This window comes from Pongo abelii, chromosome 23 (genome assembly GCF_028885655.2).
Source record: "Pongo abelii isolate AG06213 chromosome 23, NHGRI_mPonAbe1-v2.0_pri, whole genome shotgun sequence".
Taxonomy (NCBI): domain Eukaryota; kingdom Metazoa; phylum Chordata; class Mammalia; order Primates; family Hominidae; genus Pongo; species Pongo abelii.
In genome coordinates this window covers 41,957,310-41,976,781 of record NC_085929.1, presented here as the reverse complement: position 1 = coordinate 41,976,781, position 19,472 = coordinate 41,957,310, and the positions used below count along the sequence as shown (strand labels likewise).

Sequence of the window (19,472 nt, the reverse complement as noted above, 5' to 3'; positions counted from 1 at the left end):
ATTTGTGGGTGGATGGGTGGGTGAGTGGATGAATGGATGAATGGATGGATGAATATGTGAGTGGGTGGATGGATGGATGGATATGTGGGTGGATGGGTGAATGGATGAATATGTGGATGGATGGATGGATGATGAATGGATGAATATGTGGGTGGGTGGATGGATGAATGGATGGATGAACATGTGGATGGATGGATGGATGGATGAATGGATGGATGAATATGTGAGTGGATGGATGGATGAATATGTAGATGGATGGATGCATGGATGGATGGATGGATGGATGGGTGGATGAATATGTGGATGGATGGATGGATGGATGGATATGTGGATGGATGGATGGATGGATGGATGGATGGATAGATGGATGGATGGATGAATATGTGGGTGGGTGAGTGGATGGATGGATGGATGGATGGATGAATAGGTGAGTGGGTACATGGATGGATGAATATGTGGGTGGGTGGGTGGATAGATGGATGGATGGATATGTATGTGGGTGGATGGGTGGGTGGATGGATGGATGGATGGAAGTCAGACAAGCAGCAGTTCCCAGGCTAAGAGCAGGGTTATTTACAGATACCCCTTTGGCATCTGTCTGAAAGGTAGGGATGGGGTTTCCTAAGAGACAATGGTCCGTGCCTGGGTCCTTCTGCCTGGAAGATCTTTACCCTTTCCCTTCCTTGGCCTCACTTGGTGAATAGGGAGATGAAGAGGACAATGGGAAACGACAGGTCGAACATTACCACTATCTTGCTGTGTGTCCTGGGACTAGTCACTCCCCTTCTCCTCTGGGCCTGTCTCCCTCTCTAAAATGTGAAAAAATAGGACTAGATTGACACTTTCCAACCTGGCTGGTATCAGAATCCTCTGGGAAGCTTGTGAAAATGCAGATGCCCAGGCCTCAGACCCATTAAACCAGCATCAGTTTTTAACAAGCTGCCCAGGTGACTCTCACAATTGGTCAGATTTGGAGATAAGGAACTAAAAGGTCCCCAGGGCCTCAGTTGTGACACCCCCTGACCCATGGCTAGGTATGGCCCTTCCTGTAACCTTTCCTCTTTCCCTCCTTCATCTCCTCTCTTTCTGATAGTCAGGAACCTTTCAGTTACAAGGTCAGGAGCCCAACCCACCCTAACTGAAAGGAAATCTATCTGCAGACATACAAATAAATTCACAAAGCAGAACTGCCTTCAGGCTTAGGTGGATCCAGGGGTTCAAAGATTCTCAAGGCTGTCATTCCACCTCTCAGCTGTTTCCTCAGTGTATCAATTTCATTCCCAGGTTGGCTCTGTCTACATGGCATGATGATGGCTGCTGGCCCACCCGACTCTGTTATGCCACCCCACAATCCTGCAGAAAGTGAGAGAACCTCTCTCTTTTGGTGTCCATGAATCAAATCTCAGAGAAGACTCTGATTGGCCCAGCCTGAATCATGTGCCCACCAGGAGCCAATCCCTAGGCCAAAGGATGGGGCATTCTGATTGGCCAGCCCAGGTCACATGACCAAGAGAAACCCAGTGTGTTCAGGGCACTGCCCATTCCCTAGGCCTAAGCCCTGGTCAACTCCCAGCCATGGGGACTTCCTGTAAGCAGGAGGGGCGGAAAGCCCAGCATCCTCCTGGGGCTGGTCTGCCTGCAGGTGTCAGACAATTCGTCACCTGCCCAGGAGTCAGAAGTTTGTGGCTGTGTTCAGAGAAATTTCTAGAGGATCCAGGCCAATGGCCTCCTCATGTCCTCTGAAGGAGGTGGCCCTAGTGACGCGAGGCTGAGTCTTGGGACCCCTCCCCATCTGGCTTTGTGAAGTCACCCTTCCATCCTCATCTGCGAACTGACTCTCCCCCTGGCAAAGCTTAGATTTCTAGGCCCAGAGATAAACGTCTTTTCTGCTCACCCCATAATCCCAAGGGCACTTTGCCAGCCCCTTCTCATTTGTGTTTGTGAAGGTCAGGTGGGGATATGATTACAGCCAGACTGCCTTCCTAGGACAGGGTCCTGACCCAGAATGGCCTGTGACCCTGCCCCAATGGGTTTGGACATGGGACGGTGACGCAGGGGCAGAGAGCCAGGGCTGGGGAGAGCTGAGCAGCTCTGCACAAGAGTGAAGGGGGGAATTGAGGGGGAGAGGGCACGAAGCCAGGGAGATGGAAAAAGGCCAGGAGCCTCGGCCCATGAGATGTGCAGGGTGCAGTGGGCACTGGCAAAGGAGTAGAAACAGCAGGGCCCCCTCATAGAAAACGTGAAGCCCCCAGGTGCCCCTTCTGCCCAGCTTTCAATAAAGCCTTGCATATAAGACAGGGCTTTGGTGGAAACTGAGGAAGGGGCTGAACTCCAAGCCTGGATGCTGTCACATAGAACAGACAGTGTGTGGAGGTAGTGGCGAGGCCTGGAAGCTGCAGGTCAGGGAAGCAGGAGCCTGAAGCCTCTGGGGCCCGTGCAGTCTGTGCATGGGGAGGCTGTTAAGAGCTGGATCCAGGCTGGGGAGGGCAGGGGTCCCAAACACCATCTGGGACCCATCGGGGCTAGCCATTTTCCCTCCATTTTCTTTTTTTTTTTCCGGAGACGGAGTTTTGCTCTTGTTGCCCAGGCTGGAGTACAGTGGTGCGATCTCAGTTCACAACCTCTGCTTCCCAGATTCAAGCGATTCTCCTGCCTCAGCCTCCTGAGTAGCTGGGACTACAGGCATGCGCCACCATGCCCAGCTAATTTTTGTATTTTTAGTAGAGAGGGGTTTCTCCATGTTGATCAGGCTGGTCTTGAACTCCCGACCTCAGGTGATCCGCCCGCCTCGGCCTCCCAAAGTGCTGGGATTACAGGCGTGAGCCACCGTGCCCGGCCATTTCCTTCCATTTTCATTCAACTGTGGGAAGCACAGCAAAAAAAACCCTCTCCTTTTCCCTCTCAAGCAGACAAGCCCGAGAGGTCGCCCAGCAGGCCTGCAGCAGAGGCAGGACTAGAACCCAGGCCTTCGCCTCCAAGGCCAAGTTAGGGAGGCTGGCAGGGGGCGCCTACTGGGTCTCCCCCTCCCTCGGCCTGCCCCTCCTGGCCAGGGTTGTGTCCCACTCAGACCCACTGTGCCAAGGCTTCAGGGGACAGGCCCACAGGACAAAGGCTGCAGCAGAAAGACCCGGGAACAAAGCTGCTGCTGTGCAGCCCAAGTTCAAAAATAAGCCAGACTCCCCGAGAGTCTGGTCACCATGGCAACGGGGGAGTTCTGCAGAAGCCTCCTCACTGAAAGGCCCAGTGGCCACGGCCTTCTTCCTCCCCTCCCTGAGGAATCAAGTCCCACCAGCACCAGGAGGAGCCTCCTACCAGGGCCAGCCCCCAGGGTAGGCATCTTCACACACGCACATGCTGTCCCACCGAGGCCCCACTGCGGCCCTGAGAGACAGCCATGGTCATCGTCACTCTGCACACTGGACCCCTGGGGCTCTGAGGCAGAGGTCCTCACCAGGGGCACACACAGCTCAGGTCTGTCTGCCTCCAGGTCCTGCAATGCACAGCAAATTGGGGGGCCTGGATTCAAACTCCCATCTCTCTCCCTGCCTCCCAGCCTCCCAGCTTCCCTGCCTCCCAGCCTCCTCCTCATTCCTTCTTTTTTTTTTTTTTTCTTTTGTTTGAGATGGAGTCTTGCTCTGTTGCCCAGGCTGGAGTGTAGTGGTGCTATCCCAGCTCACTGCAACCTCCACCTCCCGGGTTCAAGCAATTCTCCTGCCTCAGCCTCCTGAGTAACTGGGACTACAGGCACCTGCTACCATGCCCAGCTAATTTTTGTATTTTAGTAGAGACGGGGTTTTGCCACGTTGGCCAGGCTGGTCTTAAACTCCTGACCTCAAGCGATCCACCCACCTCGGCCTTCTAAAGTGCTGGGATTACAGGCGTGAGCCACCGTGCCCTGCCTCCTCATTCCTTCTGTGCCTGTTTCCCCTTCCCACCCAAAGCATTGTCGGGGTAAAGATGGGGACAGTTGTGCGTCCTTCCCAGGCTATTAGTGGTGAACAGGAATGATCACCCGTGAGCAGGAACTGTGGGACTCTTGTCATAATCTCCTGCCCTTGGTGTTTCATTACAGCAGTGTCCCGTGTGGCATTCACTAATAGTTCCTCCCTGTGGGGTATAGGTGGTGTCAGACAGGCTGTGGTAGTGAATGCCCAAGCTTTCTCATCCCACTTCTGGAGATAGGCCATTTCCTGCCTGGTCACAAAAGTAGGAAATGATCTGGCCCTGACCAATTGATCTTGGCATCTCATCTCTCTGGCAACTGTGATTGGTCCAGGAGATAATGACTGGCCCAAGCACAGCCAATGAGAGAGCTCCCCTGGGACCGATAAATGGATACTGAGAGAAAAAAGCTTTTGCTCTCTTGGCAGAGAGGGTGGGGAGTTCAGGTTACTGACTTGGGACTTCGATGGGGCCTTGTCCCACACATTGTGTAGAAAATGTATCATCAGGGTTCAGTGACAGACAACGGAATCCATTCCAGCTAGTAGGAAAAAAAAAGATTTTTTTTTCAAGCATATTATTACTAAGTGCCTGAGCATCCGGGAAAGCCGCCTAAAACCCTGCAGAACTGGGCTAAGATGCCAGGGCTCCTGCCTCCATCAGGAAGCTGTGGAATTCAGAAGCCACCATTACAACTGCCAGCTCCAGAATTACACCTGCATTCTACTACTATCCACACAGCAAAATGGATGCTTGGATGCTCCGTGCCCTGCCTCTCTCCCCACGAAACTCAGTTCCAAATTCTAGTCTTGTGCGTGTGCATTCAACGGCAGGATTTCCATGCCATCAGAAACACTAGCTGCAAGAGTCTGGAAATGTGGTTAAGTTTCCCAGCCTCTGCAGCACGGGAAGGGATGCCACATGGGATCCCTTGAGTCCATGGGATCTTGTGGCCATTTAGTGGCTGCCCCCGACAGGGCTTGAGGGGAAGGACCTCACCACAGGCTCCAGTCCCCGGCCCACTGCCTCTGAGGAGGGATGGGGAGGGTGGGGTAGGGGAGAATATTTCCAGCCTGTTGCACCACATGTGCCCAGCCCTGGGTCCTGCAGATGGAAAAGTAGAAATGAAGCCTTGCTTGGCTGCTTCCTCCTCTCCTGCAGGATCCACCCCTAAGAAGGGGCAGGAGGACAGAGTGGGGATATGAGGACAGAAGAGCGACTTACACACACCAACAATGGCAACATGTGGCAACCAATGCCATTAGGCATTCCCAATGAAATGAGAGACCCCCAAGGTCCCCAAAGGCAGCCTGGGTTAGGAGAGGAGCACTGGACTAAGAGCCCCTAACACGCTGTTTGTTTGTGAGCATGCCACATGCCCTCTCTGGGCTGTGGTCAGAGGTTGCAGTCAGGGCTGTGATCTTATCTGAAGGCTGGATAGTGGTGTTAAAGGTGGTGATGTTATACATGGTCTCATCTATAACATGGATGGTGACTTGATACTGCCTGGATCCTCTGGGGCTCCAAGGGTTGAAGTTCTATCATGCAAAGGGAATCAAGGGGCCAGGCCCAGTGGCTCATACCTATAGTCTCAACACTTGGGAGGTGGAGGCAGGAAGATCGCTTTGGGCCCTCAAGTTTGAGGCTAGCCTGGGCAATATAGCAAGACCCTGTCTCTACAAGAAAATTAAGAAATAAGCCAGGCATGGTGGTGCATGCCTGTAGTCGCAGCTACTCCAGGAGCTGAGGTGAGAGGACCCCTTGAGCCGACAAGGTTGAGGGTGCAATGGGCCATGATTGCACTACTGCACTCCAGCCTGAGTAACATTGTGAGACCCTGTCTCAAAAAACAAAGAGGATCAAGGATGATGGGACAGAGACAACCTAGGGGGTTCACCTGGGCTCCACCATCTGCCCCCAAGACACCTGCCCCCAGCAACCCTCACCCTCCTGGCTCTCCTGAGTGCCTGATTTCCTGGTCTCCCTCTAGGACCTCCCATCTCCAGCCTCACACAGTGCTGCCTGGCCCCAATCCCTGACCCCCTCCACTCTCCTCCAGCCTCTCACCACCCCGCCATACACACACACAGCCAGATGAGGCTGGACCAGGCTGGACTTGTGGAAGGGGCTGAGCAGATGGTCAGGGCCAGGGACTAGATAGTGACTGGGAATTATTCACCTGACTCCAGGGGCTGGTGTTAGAGTCTGGGCCCTTGCTTTCCTCCCCAAGGAAACTGAAGGAGATACTTCCAGACTCCATGCAGTGGCTCTCTGGTGCTTCTCCTCCCTGCTCTGCTCTACTGACAAGGAGCACGTTCTGTGTGGGGGCTGTGAACAGAACTGTCACACGGTACTTGAGCTCCCAGGCTGAGGGGTTTATGTAACTGATGCCTGCCTGCCACCTGCACTCCCAGCTAGACCCCCTGGCTTCATCTCAAAGCACAAGGCCACCCCAGTACCCACACACCAGGCCTCCATGGGGTCCCATCTCTTGAAATATCACAGAGCACTTGTTCTTTCTCACAAGGCTCTTCATGCTGGCGCTGACATTCTTTCTGGATCCTTCTCCCCCAAGCAGGAAGAAACATGCTTTGTTCTCTGTACTCCCAGTGTCCCGGAAACCTGTGAATGCTTGGTAAATTTAGTTGAATGAACTGAAAGTATCAATAATAATAGGAACCCATAGAGAATGTAACAGGCACTAGTCTAAGACCTCTACATACATTCATGCATTTAATGTGCACCTCACCCTTTATTGTAGGTACGGTCATTATCTTCATGACACAAACGGATGAATGAACAAATGCCACCACCTTCCTTCTGTGGAAAGGCACTGACCCAACAGATCAGGCCCATCACCAGGCATAAAGTGAGAGGGTGCCATGCTGAGTGTCCTCTATTATACCACCAGAAGCAGGCAGGGTGTTTCTGGAAGGAGGGCCCCCTGGAGGAGGAGAGGCACAGAGGGAACTGAAGTCTGGGTCGCTGGAGAGAACAGCCCCTTCAACTCTAAAGGAGTAGCTGGGCCTGAAGCTGGGGGGCTCCAGGAGCCAAGACCCTCAAACTCACCCATGAGTTTGAGTTTGACAGGGATGTCAGTGGGAACCTGAAGGCTGGGTGCTAGAAGCTGATGGGTTCCAGAGACCAAGTCACCCAGAAATCCCATCTAATTCTAAGATTTGATGAGTCCTATATCGGGAGGAGATGAGACCCGAGAAACTATCACTGCGGTCACCTCCAGGGTGGCTGGGGACGGTCAGAGAGAAGGGGGACTGGTTTTACTTTTGTCTTTTCACCCATGTGCTACCCGTGCAAAAAATAATACACGTTTATTTGAACTGAATATTTCTAAGAGTCTAGCCTTCTAAGCCTCCAAGATTATTACAATCATTCTGAGATCCAGACTGATTCTCAGAGACTGCTGGCAAAGATTCGGGGGTTGGGCACCCCTGGGTTTGGACCCCGGCTCCGTGCATTTCTGTGCCTCAGTTTCCTGGTGTGTAATCCAGGATGAGAATACCCACTTCCACTGGAGCATGATAACGATAACTCAGGCATCCCCCAGGATCTGGCATGCAGCAGAGCCTTTGTCCAAACAAAGCCAGTGGTGAATGCCCAGAACCAGAGGATCCTCCAGGCAGCGTCTGGGCTGCTGAGTCTGAGCCAGGGAGTTTCCAGATTCCCAGGGTAGGAGGCCGGGAGGACCCTGGGAGCGCCTGGAGAGCTGGCTCTGCAGGCCAGGCTGGGCGGGTGCGGGAGGCTGCAGCTCCGGGCCTGGTGCTCTGGCGCCCCCTCATGGACACTGTCCTCTTCGCACCCCTGGGACAGCTGGAGAGGTGTGCCCTCATTCATCAAAAAAATTCTCCTGATTATTCGGGGTTATTTTTTTTAAAAGGACCAAAGCTGGAGACAAGGTAAGAGTCCCCACTGGTCCTTCTGTGTCCTGCATGGAAATATGACTGAAAAAAAAAAAGGCCGGATACGGTGGCTCACGCCTGTAATCCCAGCACTTTGGGAGGCCGAGGCGGGTGGATCAGGAGGTCGAGGCGGGTGATCAGGAGGTCAGGAGTTCCAGACCAGACTGGCTAGCATGGTGAAACCCCGTCTCTACTAAAAATACAAAAAAAAAAAAAAAATTAGCCAGGCATGGTGGCATGCGCCTGTAGTCCCAGCTACTCGGGAAGCTGAGGCAGAATTGCTTGAAACCGGCAGGCGGAGGTTGCAGTGAGCTGAGATCGCACCACTGCACACTCTAGCCTGGGCGACAGAGCGAGACTCCATCTCAAAAAAAAAAAAAAAAAGAGTCCCCACTGGCTGGTTTTGGGGCTCCAGGCCCAAAATACAGCATTAAGTGTTCAGAAGCTTTTGACACCTTTTGAGCCACACAATGATTAAGCACAGGCACTAATGCCCAGCAGGCACCAGGTGCCCACTTCCTGGCGAAGCTCGTTATTTCACTGTATCCTTCCTATACTCTCAGCCCACACTATTATCAATCCGCTTAACATCTGGGGAAACAGAGACCCAGGAAGATAAACTGAACTCAGGGCACACAGCTGGAAGTGGTGGCATTAGGTGTCACACTCAGGCCATGGACTCCGTCACCCTGTGTAACGAGCAGTAATTTTCTCTCCCATTCTCTGCAGGCCCCTGAAAGGTACCATGCTCAATACCAGTGCACACCGTTCATCCCAACCTGACCACAACTCTTCCAGATGGGCTTTTATTTCCTCCATTTTTAGGGTGAACAACAGGTGTGCCTAGGGCTGAAGGGGTTCCTGGGATGCAAGACTTTCAGTGTTAACACCAGAAAAGCCCGACCCATTTTACAGACACGGAAACTGAGATTTGGAGAGGGTAATATATTCCACAGCTATTAAGCATGGAGCCCAGAAGTCTTGCTCTAGAATGAGCCCTACTGGCTGAGAAGCACTAAGCTGAGCTGGTTCTCTAAGGAAGAACAAAAAATGGCCAGGCGTGGTGGCACAGGCCTGCACTTTTTGAGGCTGAGGTAGGTGGATCAGTTGAGGCCAGGAGTTTGACACCAGCCTAGCCAACATGGTGAAACCCCATCTCTACTAAAAATACAAAAATTAGCCAGCTACAGTGGCGCGTGCCTGTAGTCCCAGCTACTTGGGAGCCTGAGGCAGGAGAATTGCTTGAACCAGGAGGTGGAGGTTGCAGTGAGCCGAGAGCAAGCCATTGCACTCCAGCCTAGGTGAGAGAGCAAGACTCCATCTCAAAAAAAAAAAGGAAGAACATAAAACAAGGGCAGGAGGGGTGAGGAGGAATGGCAGGAGAGAATTCTAGAATCTCAGAGCCTGGAACAATCAATCTTGAAATCTTGAAGGCAATAATATCTCCCAAGAAGATGACCCTTGGTTGCTCACCCAGATCCTTCACTTCTGCCTCTGAGACATTGAGTCATTTCCTCAAAGTCTTGTAGCCTCAATTTCTCATCTGTAATTTGGAGATAATAACCTTAGGACCTAGCATTTCAAAGAAAAGAGTTGGCGGGGCACAGTGGCTCACGCCTATAATCCCAGAACTTTGGGAGGCCGAGGCGGGTGGATCACCTGAGGTCAGGAGATTGAGACCAGCCTGGCCAACATGGTGAAACCTTGTCTCTACTAAAAATACAAAAATTAGCCAAGCATGGTGGCAGGCGCCTGTAATCCCAGCTACTTGGGAGGCTGAGGCAGGAGAATTGCTTGAACCTGGGAGGCGGAGGTTGCAGGGAGCTGAGATCACGATACTACACTCCAGCCTGGGCAACAGAGCAAAACTCCGTCTCAAAAAAGAAAAAAAAAAAGGTCAAAGAAAAGAGCTGGGACTACTGGCATGTACCTGTAGTCCCAGCTACTTGGGAGGTCGAGGCAGTAGGATCGCTTGAGGTCAGGAGTTCAAGGCTGTAGTGCACTGTGACTATGCCTGTGAATAACCAGAGCTGGAGGATTCCAGACCAGACAATACAGAGAAACCCTGTCTCTAAAACAACTAGTAAGTACGAAATAGGTGGTGGTGAGCCCTGAGTAGGAGCCGGGGAGAAGTCTCCCCAACCTGGAAGACCAAGCCCGCTAACAGATGCTGCGTTGCCTCTACCCGACCACGTGCAGAAACAGGGAGCTTATGACCTTACAACACAGCCCTTCTGTTAGAGCAAGCCAATGTGTGTAGGCTTACACACGTTATTAGTAGGCTTTTTACATATGTAAAAAACTATCTACATATGTAGATAGTTTACATATGGAACACTGAAAAAGCCTTTACCCTGGGCCAGATGGTGTTCTGAGAGCTTTGGGGCTGTTAACTCCTTTAATCCTGGCTGGTGCAGTGCCTCACGCCTATAATCTAAGAACTTTGGGAGGCCGAGGCAGGAGGATCACTTGAGCCCAGGAGTTCAAGACCAGCCTGGGCAACACAGTGAGACCCCCTCATCTCTAAAAAAATAATAAAATAGGCCAGGTGCAGTGGCTCACGCCTGTAATCCCACCACTTTGGGAGGCCAAGGTGGGCAGATCACTTGAGGTCAGGAGTTTGAAACCAGCCTAGCCAACATGGTGAAACCCCATCTCTACTAAAAATACAAAAAATTAGCTGGGTGTGGTGGTGGGCACCTGTAATCCCAGCTACTCAAGAGGCTGAGGCAGGAAAATCGCTTGATCCTGGGAAGCGGAGGTTGCAGTGAGCCGAGATCGCGCCAATGCACTCCAGCCTGGACGACAGAGTGAGACTCGGTCTCAAAAAAAAAAGAGAGAGAGAGAGATGGGGGTCTCACTGTGTTGCCCAGGCTAGTCTTGAACTCCTGGCCTCAAGTGATTCTCCTGCCTCAGCCTCCTAAAGTGCTGGGATTACAGGCATGAGCTACCACACCTGGCTCCAAGTCCATGTTCTTAACCACTGTGCTTTACTGCCTCGTATTTTTAATAAAAAATGCTTGTTTTTGATCTATATATTACCAGAGTCACACTGAAAACCATTTTAATGTACTCTTTGGCCTCACCATAATGTCTTAAAATAAATATCTACCTTGGTTCATCCAGACGTGACACTCCTAATTAAATATTTGTGGGGGGTGGGGGGCTAGGGGAGGGATAACATTAGAAGAAATACCTAACGTACATGATGGGTTGATGGGTGCAGCAAACCACCATGGCACATGTATACCCACGTAACAAAACTGCACGTTCTGCACATGTACCCCAAAACTTAAAGTATAATAAATTAAAAAAAGGAAAAAAAAAAAAGGCCTTGAAAGCCAAAAAAAAAAAAATGTGTTAAATACCAAACAGATTGTATTCATGTTTAAATACATATGAATAATAGTTACAACACCCAAAAACATAAAACCTTCTTCCATGAGCTGGTGTTTGGAATGCTTAACTTTCGCATTTTAGAAATTCAACATTTTTGTAATTTTGTTGCTTACAGGCAAGAGAATGGGGTTTTAGGCTGTTCTTTATAAGCATTATCTAAATAACATATTTGAGGTGTGGGCCATCTTTATTTCCAATAAAGAGAAACCTAAATTGGATATAGTTTTTGCTATGTTTGTAAGTCCCTGTGCTCTGTGACTTTGGATCTGGTGGCTGGAAGCTCACAGGTCTGGTGAAGATTGTGTAGTTAGCGTGTGTATCCTCCTCAGTGGTACCTGCGCTTACGCTTCCTGTCTGACACCAGGGGCCCACAATGGGTGTAAATTAAGTCATATGTGACTAAGGACAAGCAACATGGTCTTAGTTCCCAAATCAACAGAGGTGGTATCTATGAACAGAGAGAGAAACCAGGTAAAAGGACTCCATCATGAGCAAGCTTGTCTGCTCTCTCCTTCCCAAACCTGGAACTGGAAAAGGGGTGGAGCGGCTCTCATAGTGCTAAGTGAAGTGAAGAGACCCATGCAGCCAGGAGTAGAGTGGGGCAGGGAACGCAGCAGCAGAGGCTCGGCCTCTGCTCACACAAAAGCATGAAAAGGCGAAACGTGAGACCGCACAGGCTGTGAGGCAGGGAAAACCACAGGCACCCAGCCCTTCCTGGGAGCACCTCCCCGGGGCCAGGCCCAGCTGCTCTGATGTCTACCCCCTCAGTTAATCCTCACAGCCACCCCTGGATGAAAGGGCTACTGTACTGCTGTGCCCTTTCTACAGATGAAAGGAGGCTGAGGGGTGAAGTGATTTGCCCAGCAGAGAGAAATGTCCGCTGGGTCGCAGCCTGTAGCTGGTGAGGGTAGGGACAGATCTGAGAAGACAGGCCTAAGGGAGCCAGGTCACAGGTGAATGAAGAGCTCAGCCACCCTGAGTGGCAGCACCAGCTCGGGAATCCAGCTCCCCAACTTGCCCCATCTCCCTGCCTCTCTAGGTGTCACGGAGGCCTGACTGGAGATTCCGCTAAGCCGAGCCCCAACTATCACTCAGCCTGAATGCTCCCCTCTGCTGGCCTCCCTTCGGGCTCTCTCCTCAGCCTTTGCTTTCCCCAACAAGCAGGTGTTTCCCTGGCTCAGGGGCCTCTCTTCATGCTGCTGCCCCGATCTGGAAGGAGACTGGCATGTTCTGAGCACAACTGCTCCTCCTATGAGCCCTACCCCAACTACCACGGAAAAGCCAGTCAGACCCCCTTTGGCCTCTCAGTCCTGTGCCTGCCAGTCAAGCCACCTACCCCTGGGAACCTACCCCAGGGTCAGTCTCCCCCACCTGACTGGCACCTGCCTCCCCCAGACCAGGACTGTCTCTGCCCAGCATCCCACTCAGGCCAGGGTTAGGGACTGCCAAGAGAGAATCTGGCAGAAAAGGTAACATGGGTGGAGTTCGGAGCCACCAGGTTTGAAGCCTGCCCTGCACTCCCTCACTGTGACACTTGACTCTCTGAGCCTCAGTTTCTCCACCTGTAAAACAGAGGTGACCACAGCAGCACCACCCACCACAGGGGTGGAGAAAAGGCCACCAGCAAAGTTGCCGCTGCAGGGTGAATCTCATGCGAGTCCCACCCTCCATGAACAAGCAGGACAGGAGGACCTTGGGCCTGAGATGCATGCGAGTCCCCACCTGAGCAAGATGAAAGGCTAGCAGAAACCGGAGATGCCACCTCGGACACAAAACACACAGCGCACCCAGTAAGGTTGCCACCCCATCAAGAAAACAAAAGCTGTTCCAGACACTCTCAAAATTATCAGAAAAGAAATGGGCTTTGAACGCGAGTGAGTCAGAGGAAAGCTGATTTAGCTCCTCTCATCTCTCCATTTCCCGGAACAGTATGGAGTCAGAAAGGGCTTTGAGCTGCAGGAATCTTCTACACAAAAATACATTTGTGATTCAACAATGACCACGCAGATGCACCAAGCTTTCTTGTATTTTTAGAAAAATCAAATAATCTTACTTCAAGTTTGTGTCATTTTTACATGGCAATTACTTTTAAATACCTTATCTAATAATTAGAAAGTTTCGTAGATTTCCAAATTCACGTTTTGCTTGACACTTTATATTTCTAAATGTATTTTAAATATCAAATATTTTATTTCACTGATTTTTATTTAATTTTATGAATCCTAGCTTTTTTAAAAACACAAAACATACCAACTCAGAGTGACTTTCTGAAATTAGGCAAAGTGACCAAGGCACTTGGCAACACTCCTTCCTCCAACATCGCTGTCACTAGTGCCTTCTGTCACTCAATCCTCACAACTCAGGGTGAGGAATCCTCCCCATCTCCAGTTTACTGATAAACTCAGGCACAGAAAAGTGAAATGTCTCTCCCAAGGCCACACAGTTACACGTGGCCCACCAGGAAAGAACTGGCTGGAGTCCTAGTTCCTGCCTGGTGGCCACTGCACTCCCCTCACTAACAGCTGCTTATTGACCCTAAGCACAATCCTGTGAAGCAGGTTCTAGTGTCAGCCTGCTTACAGATAAGGAAACTAACGCATGGAGAGGGTCAATGAATCCAGGCAGTCTGACTGCCGCACCACAGCTCGCAGCCCCCCAATAAGTTACTGGGGAACAGGTGAGGGGGATCAAACTCACACACTTTGAGAAGCGCTTCTCCACTCCCTGGTCTCACTGGATTCCCAGCATCAAGGGAGTGGCGTTATGAGCCCCGTTAAACAGATGAAGAAACCGGAGCACTCAAGTCACGTGACTTACCCGAAGTCTGAGTGGCAGATCCAAGTCAGAAACCCTGGCCTGTCTGGCTCCAGACCCTGTTCCCTCACACTTACCCTGCCATGAGGGCACGATGGAGGTGACAGGTCACCGAGTGCACAAACCCACAGATACCTGAACACACCGTGGCTTTATTAACAGATGCCAAAAGCACACTTCCCAGAACTGCGCTAGAGGCGGTCGCCCAGAGGCAGCAGGACAGCTCCTTCCTCTGGGGCAGAAAGAAGGGTGCCTGGGAAGTTCGAGGGCTGGGAAGTGGGGAGGCAGAGGTCCCAGCAACATTCTCAACGGCAGGCAGCGGCAGGAGGGGCGAGAGGCATGGGCGAGTCCATGAGTCCAGTGAGGCGGCGCGACTCACTTGAGGCGGTAGAGAACCTTGCGCTGCATGCGATGCTGGATCTCGCCGCGCCGCAGCATGAGCTGCAGCACCTTGTGAATGGCGTGCTCCGGGTATTTCTGTGGGAGCACATGGCTGGCTAACGGCACGTGCTGCCCGAGGGGACCCCAACAGAGCCCAGACATCCCCAGGCTGACGGGGAACTTTGTACTCAGGCTCCCTTGACCTAAAGGGCCCACACTTCCTGAGTGCCTACTGTGTACCAGACACTGAGGCACACAGAGGCTAAGCCACTTGCTCAAGATCACAGCAATTAAGCGGTAGAGCTGGGACTTAAGTCCCATCTGACTCTAGAACTGAAGCTCTAAACCTTTCTCTAAGCCTCAGTCCGTGCACCTATAGAATAGGCACGATACCATCCATTAAACTGCCCTGAATCAAAATGAGATGATGTACAAGGAGCAGAGACCAGAAACTAGAATTGCTCCTGAGATTTTAAAGGTGACAGGTTTTCCAGAGCATCTGGAAAATCCCATCTTCTCTCTGTGGGGCCAACAGTACCCTCCTCAGTGAGCTAGGAAGCTCACTCTCATGGCTCTGCCCCTTCCCACTCCATGAAACGCCCGCCAACGGGGAAAGGAACAGACGGGAAGGGCTGGGGGGACTTGTATGGGATTTCACCAGAATCCAACCACCTCTGCTCTCCCCTCCCCTTCGTGGGATAGAAAAAATACCCCCACCCCTGCTCCTGATGAAGACATCCCTAGGGAAGGAATGATGGCTAGAAAAGGTCTGAGAAAGGGACAGTTGTCCATCCTACCCTTCAGGGCCTGTCTGCTGAGTAAGACGCCAGTGCTGAGTGGGTGGGAACCAGCAGAAGCCCTGCACCCCGTGCGGGCTCACACCCCCACTCCAAGGCAGGCTCACCTGCTTGGTGAAGTCCTTGATGATGCTGTGCTCAGACACCTGGGAGCCAATGGCAAAGCGGCGCTTGAGCTGCTTCTCGATGCGGCTCAGCATCTCCTGGTCCTCCTGGCTGGTGAAGCCCTCCACCCCTGTGGGCATTGAGAAGTGAGGCAGCCGGGGAGCTGGGACAATGGGAGTTCTTGGACAGAGACAGCCTCTAGCCCAAGGAAGAACAGCCTGAGCCAGGCCCCGAAGAATAAGTCAGAAAAGGGCACCGAGTGTGCCAGGGTGGTGCAGGCCTGATTGAGAAGACAGGATATGGCACATGTGGGGACACTCCAGGCCAAGCACAAAGTCACAGAGGCAGGAACACACTTGTCTCATTCAAAAAGCAGCCCAGGGCCCAGCGCAGCAGAGACATGGCCAGAGTGTCACTAGGGACCAAGTCCTGCGGGCCCTTGGAGGCCACAGCAGGACTCCTTTTGTTCCTGGAGCAGACAGATTAGAGAGAGAGTTGGAAGGGGCCCATCAGTGACCCAGGAGGGAAGCCAGCCTGCCCTGGACACATCTACGAGGTGCCCTGAGGAGCCCTCGGCAACCAGGAGGCTCATGACTTCCAATTACTGCGACAGAGGCCTTGGTGTTTCAGCTAAGGAGATGGTGGGCTCATGGTCAAGAAGCCATTGAGAGGGGAGTCTGTGAGGCAAACTCCTACATAGCCCACAAGACCCAACTCAAATTATCATCACTCCATATCACCCCTGCCCTCTGTGCCTGCAGCATCCCAGAGGCCTCCACCTGCAAATGTCTCATGTGACAGGAAGTGTCTCCAGGGTAGAGGCTGAGTCTTCACCAAGGGGGGACAGGAGGAACAGGCCCCACCCACCCCATTCTTCACCCAAGTGCCTTCCCATTCAAATGCACCAAACCTGCTCCCTCCTGGGGAAATTGACACTTAGCGCTGCCTCCACCTGAGCAGCTCTTCCCCCAAGGAGCCACACTGTCCACTTCAGGCAGCTCCCTGCTTGGCATCACCTCCTTGCAGAGGCCATGCCCACTCACTCCATGGGAAAGAGCACGCCCTCCTTTTCCAACACACCTGGCCCTGCCATCATCTCCCTCACTGCCCTTTTCACTACCTACACTGGCATTTGTTTCTCTACTGTCCATCTCTCCCCAACTAGAATGAGAATGAGAGCCCAGGAGGGCGGGGACCTTGTGATTGATTGCACTTATACTCCCAGCACCTAGAACAGTGCCTGGCAAACAGTAACACTAATGAAGTATCTGCTGGGTGAAGGAACAGATTTTCCCCAGCGTAGGTAGCCTGGCTCATCAGCGGTGCCTGGGGCAGTCTGTTGAAAGGCTGACCGAAACCAGACAGTATGGCTTATGCTGTGGAAAACGCTGGCCTAGGGGCCAGGAGACTTGCATTCCAGCCAAGCAACTGTGATCTTGGGCACCAGGGAAAGGCCCCTTCGAGTGTCAGCTGTCTCATTTCTAACATGGGCAGGACTGACTGCTCACCTGGCTTCCAGGGAGCAGCTGTAAGGAAAAATGCGAGAAATAGCTCTGGAAGCACTGAAAATGCTGATGAGCTCTAGGAAGCAGAGCGTCAACTGTTGTTCCTAGCCAGTGAGAAGGGTAATTATCATCAATGACCTGGGTCAAGAGGATTGTGTTCAAGGGTCTGGAGAGAAGCTGCTTCTTCCCATCTTGGAGGAAACAGCGATGGGGAGAAAGGAGGAGAGGGGTCTTATTGCAAAAAGAAACTCAGAGAAGCTCAGCAAACTCAAAGAAGCAAGACACACACTGCAGGCCCCCAGCAGGCCAGAGCCCTGCCCACAGAGCTCCGAGCCAGGGAACCCAGATCAACTAAGACCATGTGCCCTTCATCTGCTCACCTGACAGGGTACCAGACAAGGCAGCATCCAATGTGGACACTTGGAAGAGCCGCAGGGCCTCCTCCACATCTGCCTCTGTGGCGAAGGGCTGCAGCTTCATCTTGCTGAGGGCTTCCGCGATGCGCACGATGGCCTCCAGCTGCCTGTGGGGACAACAGCATGCTAGGGTGGCCTCAGTCCGCTATTCCCTTCCTCCCCAGCCACCCCATTACCAGGGAGGTGCTTGCCCAAAGTGGTAAGACTGTGGTGGAGACTGCTAGGTATCCCCATAATCCATCTCCCTTTTGATCTTAGTCATAGCACTGCAATTTTTTTTCTTTTTTTTTTTGAGACAGGGTCTCGCTCTGTTGACCAGGCTGGAGTGTAGTGGCATGAGCATAGCTCACTGCATCCTCGAACTCCTGGGCTCCAGTGATCCTTCCACCTTAGCCACCTGAGTAGCTGGGTCTACAGGAATGCACCACAATGCCTGGCTAATTTTTTATTTTTTGTAGAAATGTTGCCCAGGCTGGTCTCAAACTCCTGGCCTCAAGTAATCCTCCTGCCTCAGCCTCCCAAAGTGCTAGGATCACAATGTAGGCTACTGCACCTAGCTTGGAACCCCGGTTTTTAGTCTGGCACACAGCAATCCACTAAAACACATCCCAGACATCTTTTGTACCAGGTTGTATTTGTGTGACCAATCTATGGCAGTAAGTTGTAAGTCCAAGCATTGTGTGGGAATTCATGAAGTGTCCTTTAAAAGGGAACCTCTCTTTCCTTCCTCTCCTGATGCCTGGAGGTGATGGCTGAAGTTCCAGCAGCCATCTTGGACTAAGAGTAAGGGGGAGCTTGAGGAGTCCTCACACCAGTCCCCATACCATCTTCCTCCAGACAGTGCTACAGAAAAAGAGAAATCAACGTCCTATTTCTTTAAGCTACTTTATTTGGATTTACCATTACTTATAGCCAAATCCATTTCCAACCAGTCAGTGCTGGAGACAGGATTCAAACCAGGTAAATCCCAACTCTTACCCACTGTACTGTCTACAAAGTCACAAGAATGAACAGAGTTAGCAGCTGAAAACACTGAGGGCCAGAGAAGGAATGTAATTTCCCTACAGTCACACAGTGGGCTAGAGGCTGGGACCCAAGACTCTTGACTCCCAGGCCTGGGTCCTTCCCTCCCTTCAGGCTTCCTACAATGGGAGAAGCCAGGCCAAATTCAGACAAGAGGGGTCCAGGTTTGCCTAGCCTTAAATCAAGAAACACGGATCATCAATGAGATCAAGGAGGCCATAGCTTATGCTCCAAAGGGACTCTTCCTGCCCAGAGCTACTATGGGCCTGTGCCAAGTGAAAAGCCTGGACCACTGCCCCTGGTTGCCAGGCACACCCTGCTGTGTAAAGCAAGCCCCGTCTGCCCTGGCCCAGCCCTGCCCGCCTGCTCACCGCACAGTGATAGGGATGCTGGAGCGGCGGTCACTGTCCCTCTCGTGCTGACGGGCTCCGCTCCGCATGATGATGTAGCGGTTCTTCAGTTTCTCTGCAGCCTCTGCTGACAGCCGGGGGCCACACTTCCTGCAGGACAGTGGGGAGAGGCTGGTGTGAGGCCAGGAGGGACTCTTAGGGCACCTACCCTTTCCCCCAGCCCCCTGTCAGCTTACAGACATGCACTTTCCCACCACACCACAGCTGCCCACTCACATGGGCTGGGGGACAACAATCGGAAGAGATTTAAGTGAAATCTGGCTGTGAGCAGCTGCCACAAACATCAACACTGGGGAGAAATATGGGTCCCTCTCTTAGAAAACAGGTGAAGAAAAGCCAGGCACGTCTGCAGGGTGAAAACCGCCTCTTCCCCACTGTTAGATGCTGTGTGGTGTCTTGCCACAAGGTCCCCCATACATGTAATGAACAATGGCACAATCACAGCAGCATGGAGGCCCACTGGGTGGTGGGCTTTGCAGCAGTCTCAAACTCCTCCACCCAACACATCTGAAGACACGACAAGCTGATGACACCCACAGGAGGCTTTGGCGGTGACTGCAGTCCAGGGGCTGGGAGCACCTCAGACTCTCCTGGGAGGGTAGGTGTGGGGAAGTCTGATCAGCAACTACCCTATCCCATCCCCTCCCCACTAGCCCCCAGGCCAACTGACAATCACTGATGTAGGGAAAGCCTTAGCTCAACCATCCTAAGGACATGGAGACTGAGACCCAGAGGGAGGGAGGGAACTCCCCAAGGCTACCTG

The 19,472-nt window shown here is 52.2% G+C and overlaps 1 protein-coding gene across 3 annotated transcripts in view; it reads right to left on the bottom strand.

The window, feature by feature from the left end:
• MCM5 (minichromosome maintenance complex component 5) overlaps positions 1-19,472 on the bottom strand; it is a 50,558-nt gene that overhangs the window by 11,682 nt on the left and 19,404 nt on the right. The window contains exons 14-17 of one of the 3 annotated variants that reach the window (XM_024239689.3): positions 18,671-18,799; positions 17,241-17,383; positions 15,358-15,485; positions 14,205-14,549 (exon numbers count right to left, since the gene is read on the bottom strand). In XM_024239689.3, coding sequence (XP_024095457.2) covers positions 14,448-14,549; positions 15,358-15,485; positions 17,241-17,383; positions 18,671-18,799 — 502 coding nt within the window. In that variant the 3' untranslated portion in view covers positions 14,205-14,447. Of the gene's footprint in view, positions 1-14,204; positions 15,486-17,240; positions 17,384-18,670; positions 18,800-19,472 lie in introns of those variants that run through there. The other 2 variants (XM_024239688.3, XM_063723025.1) reach the window with 2 other exon arrangements.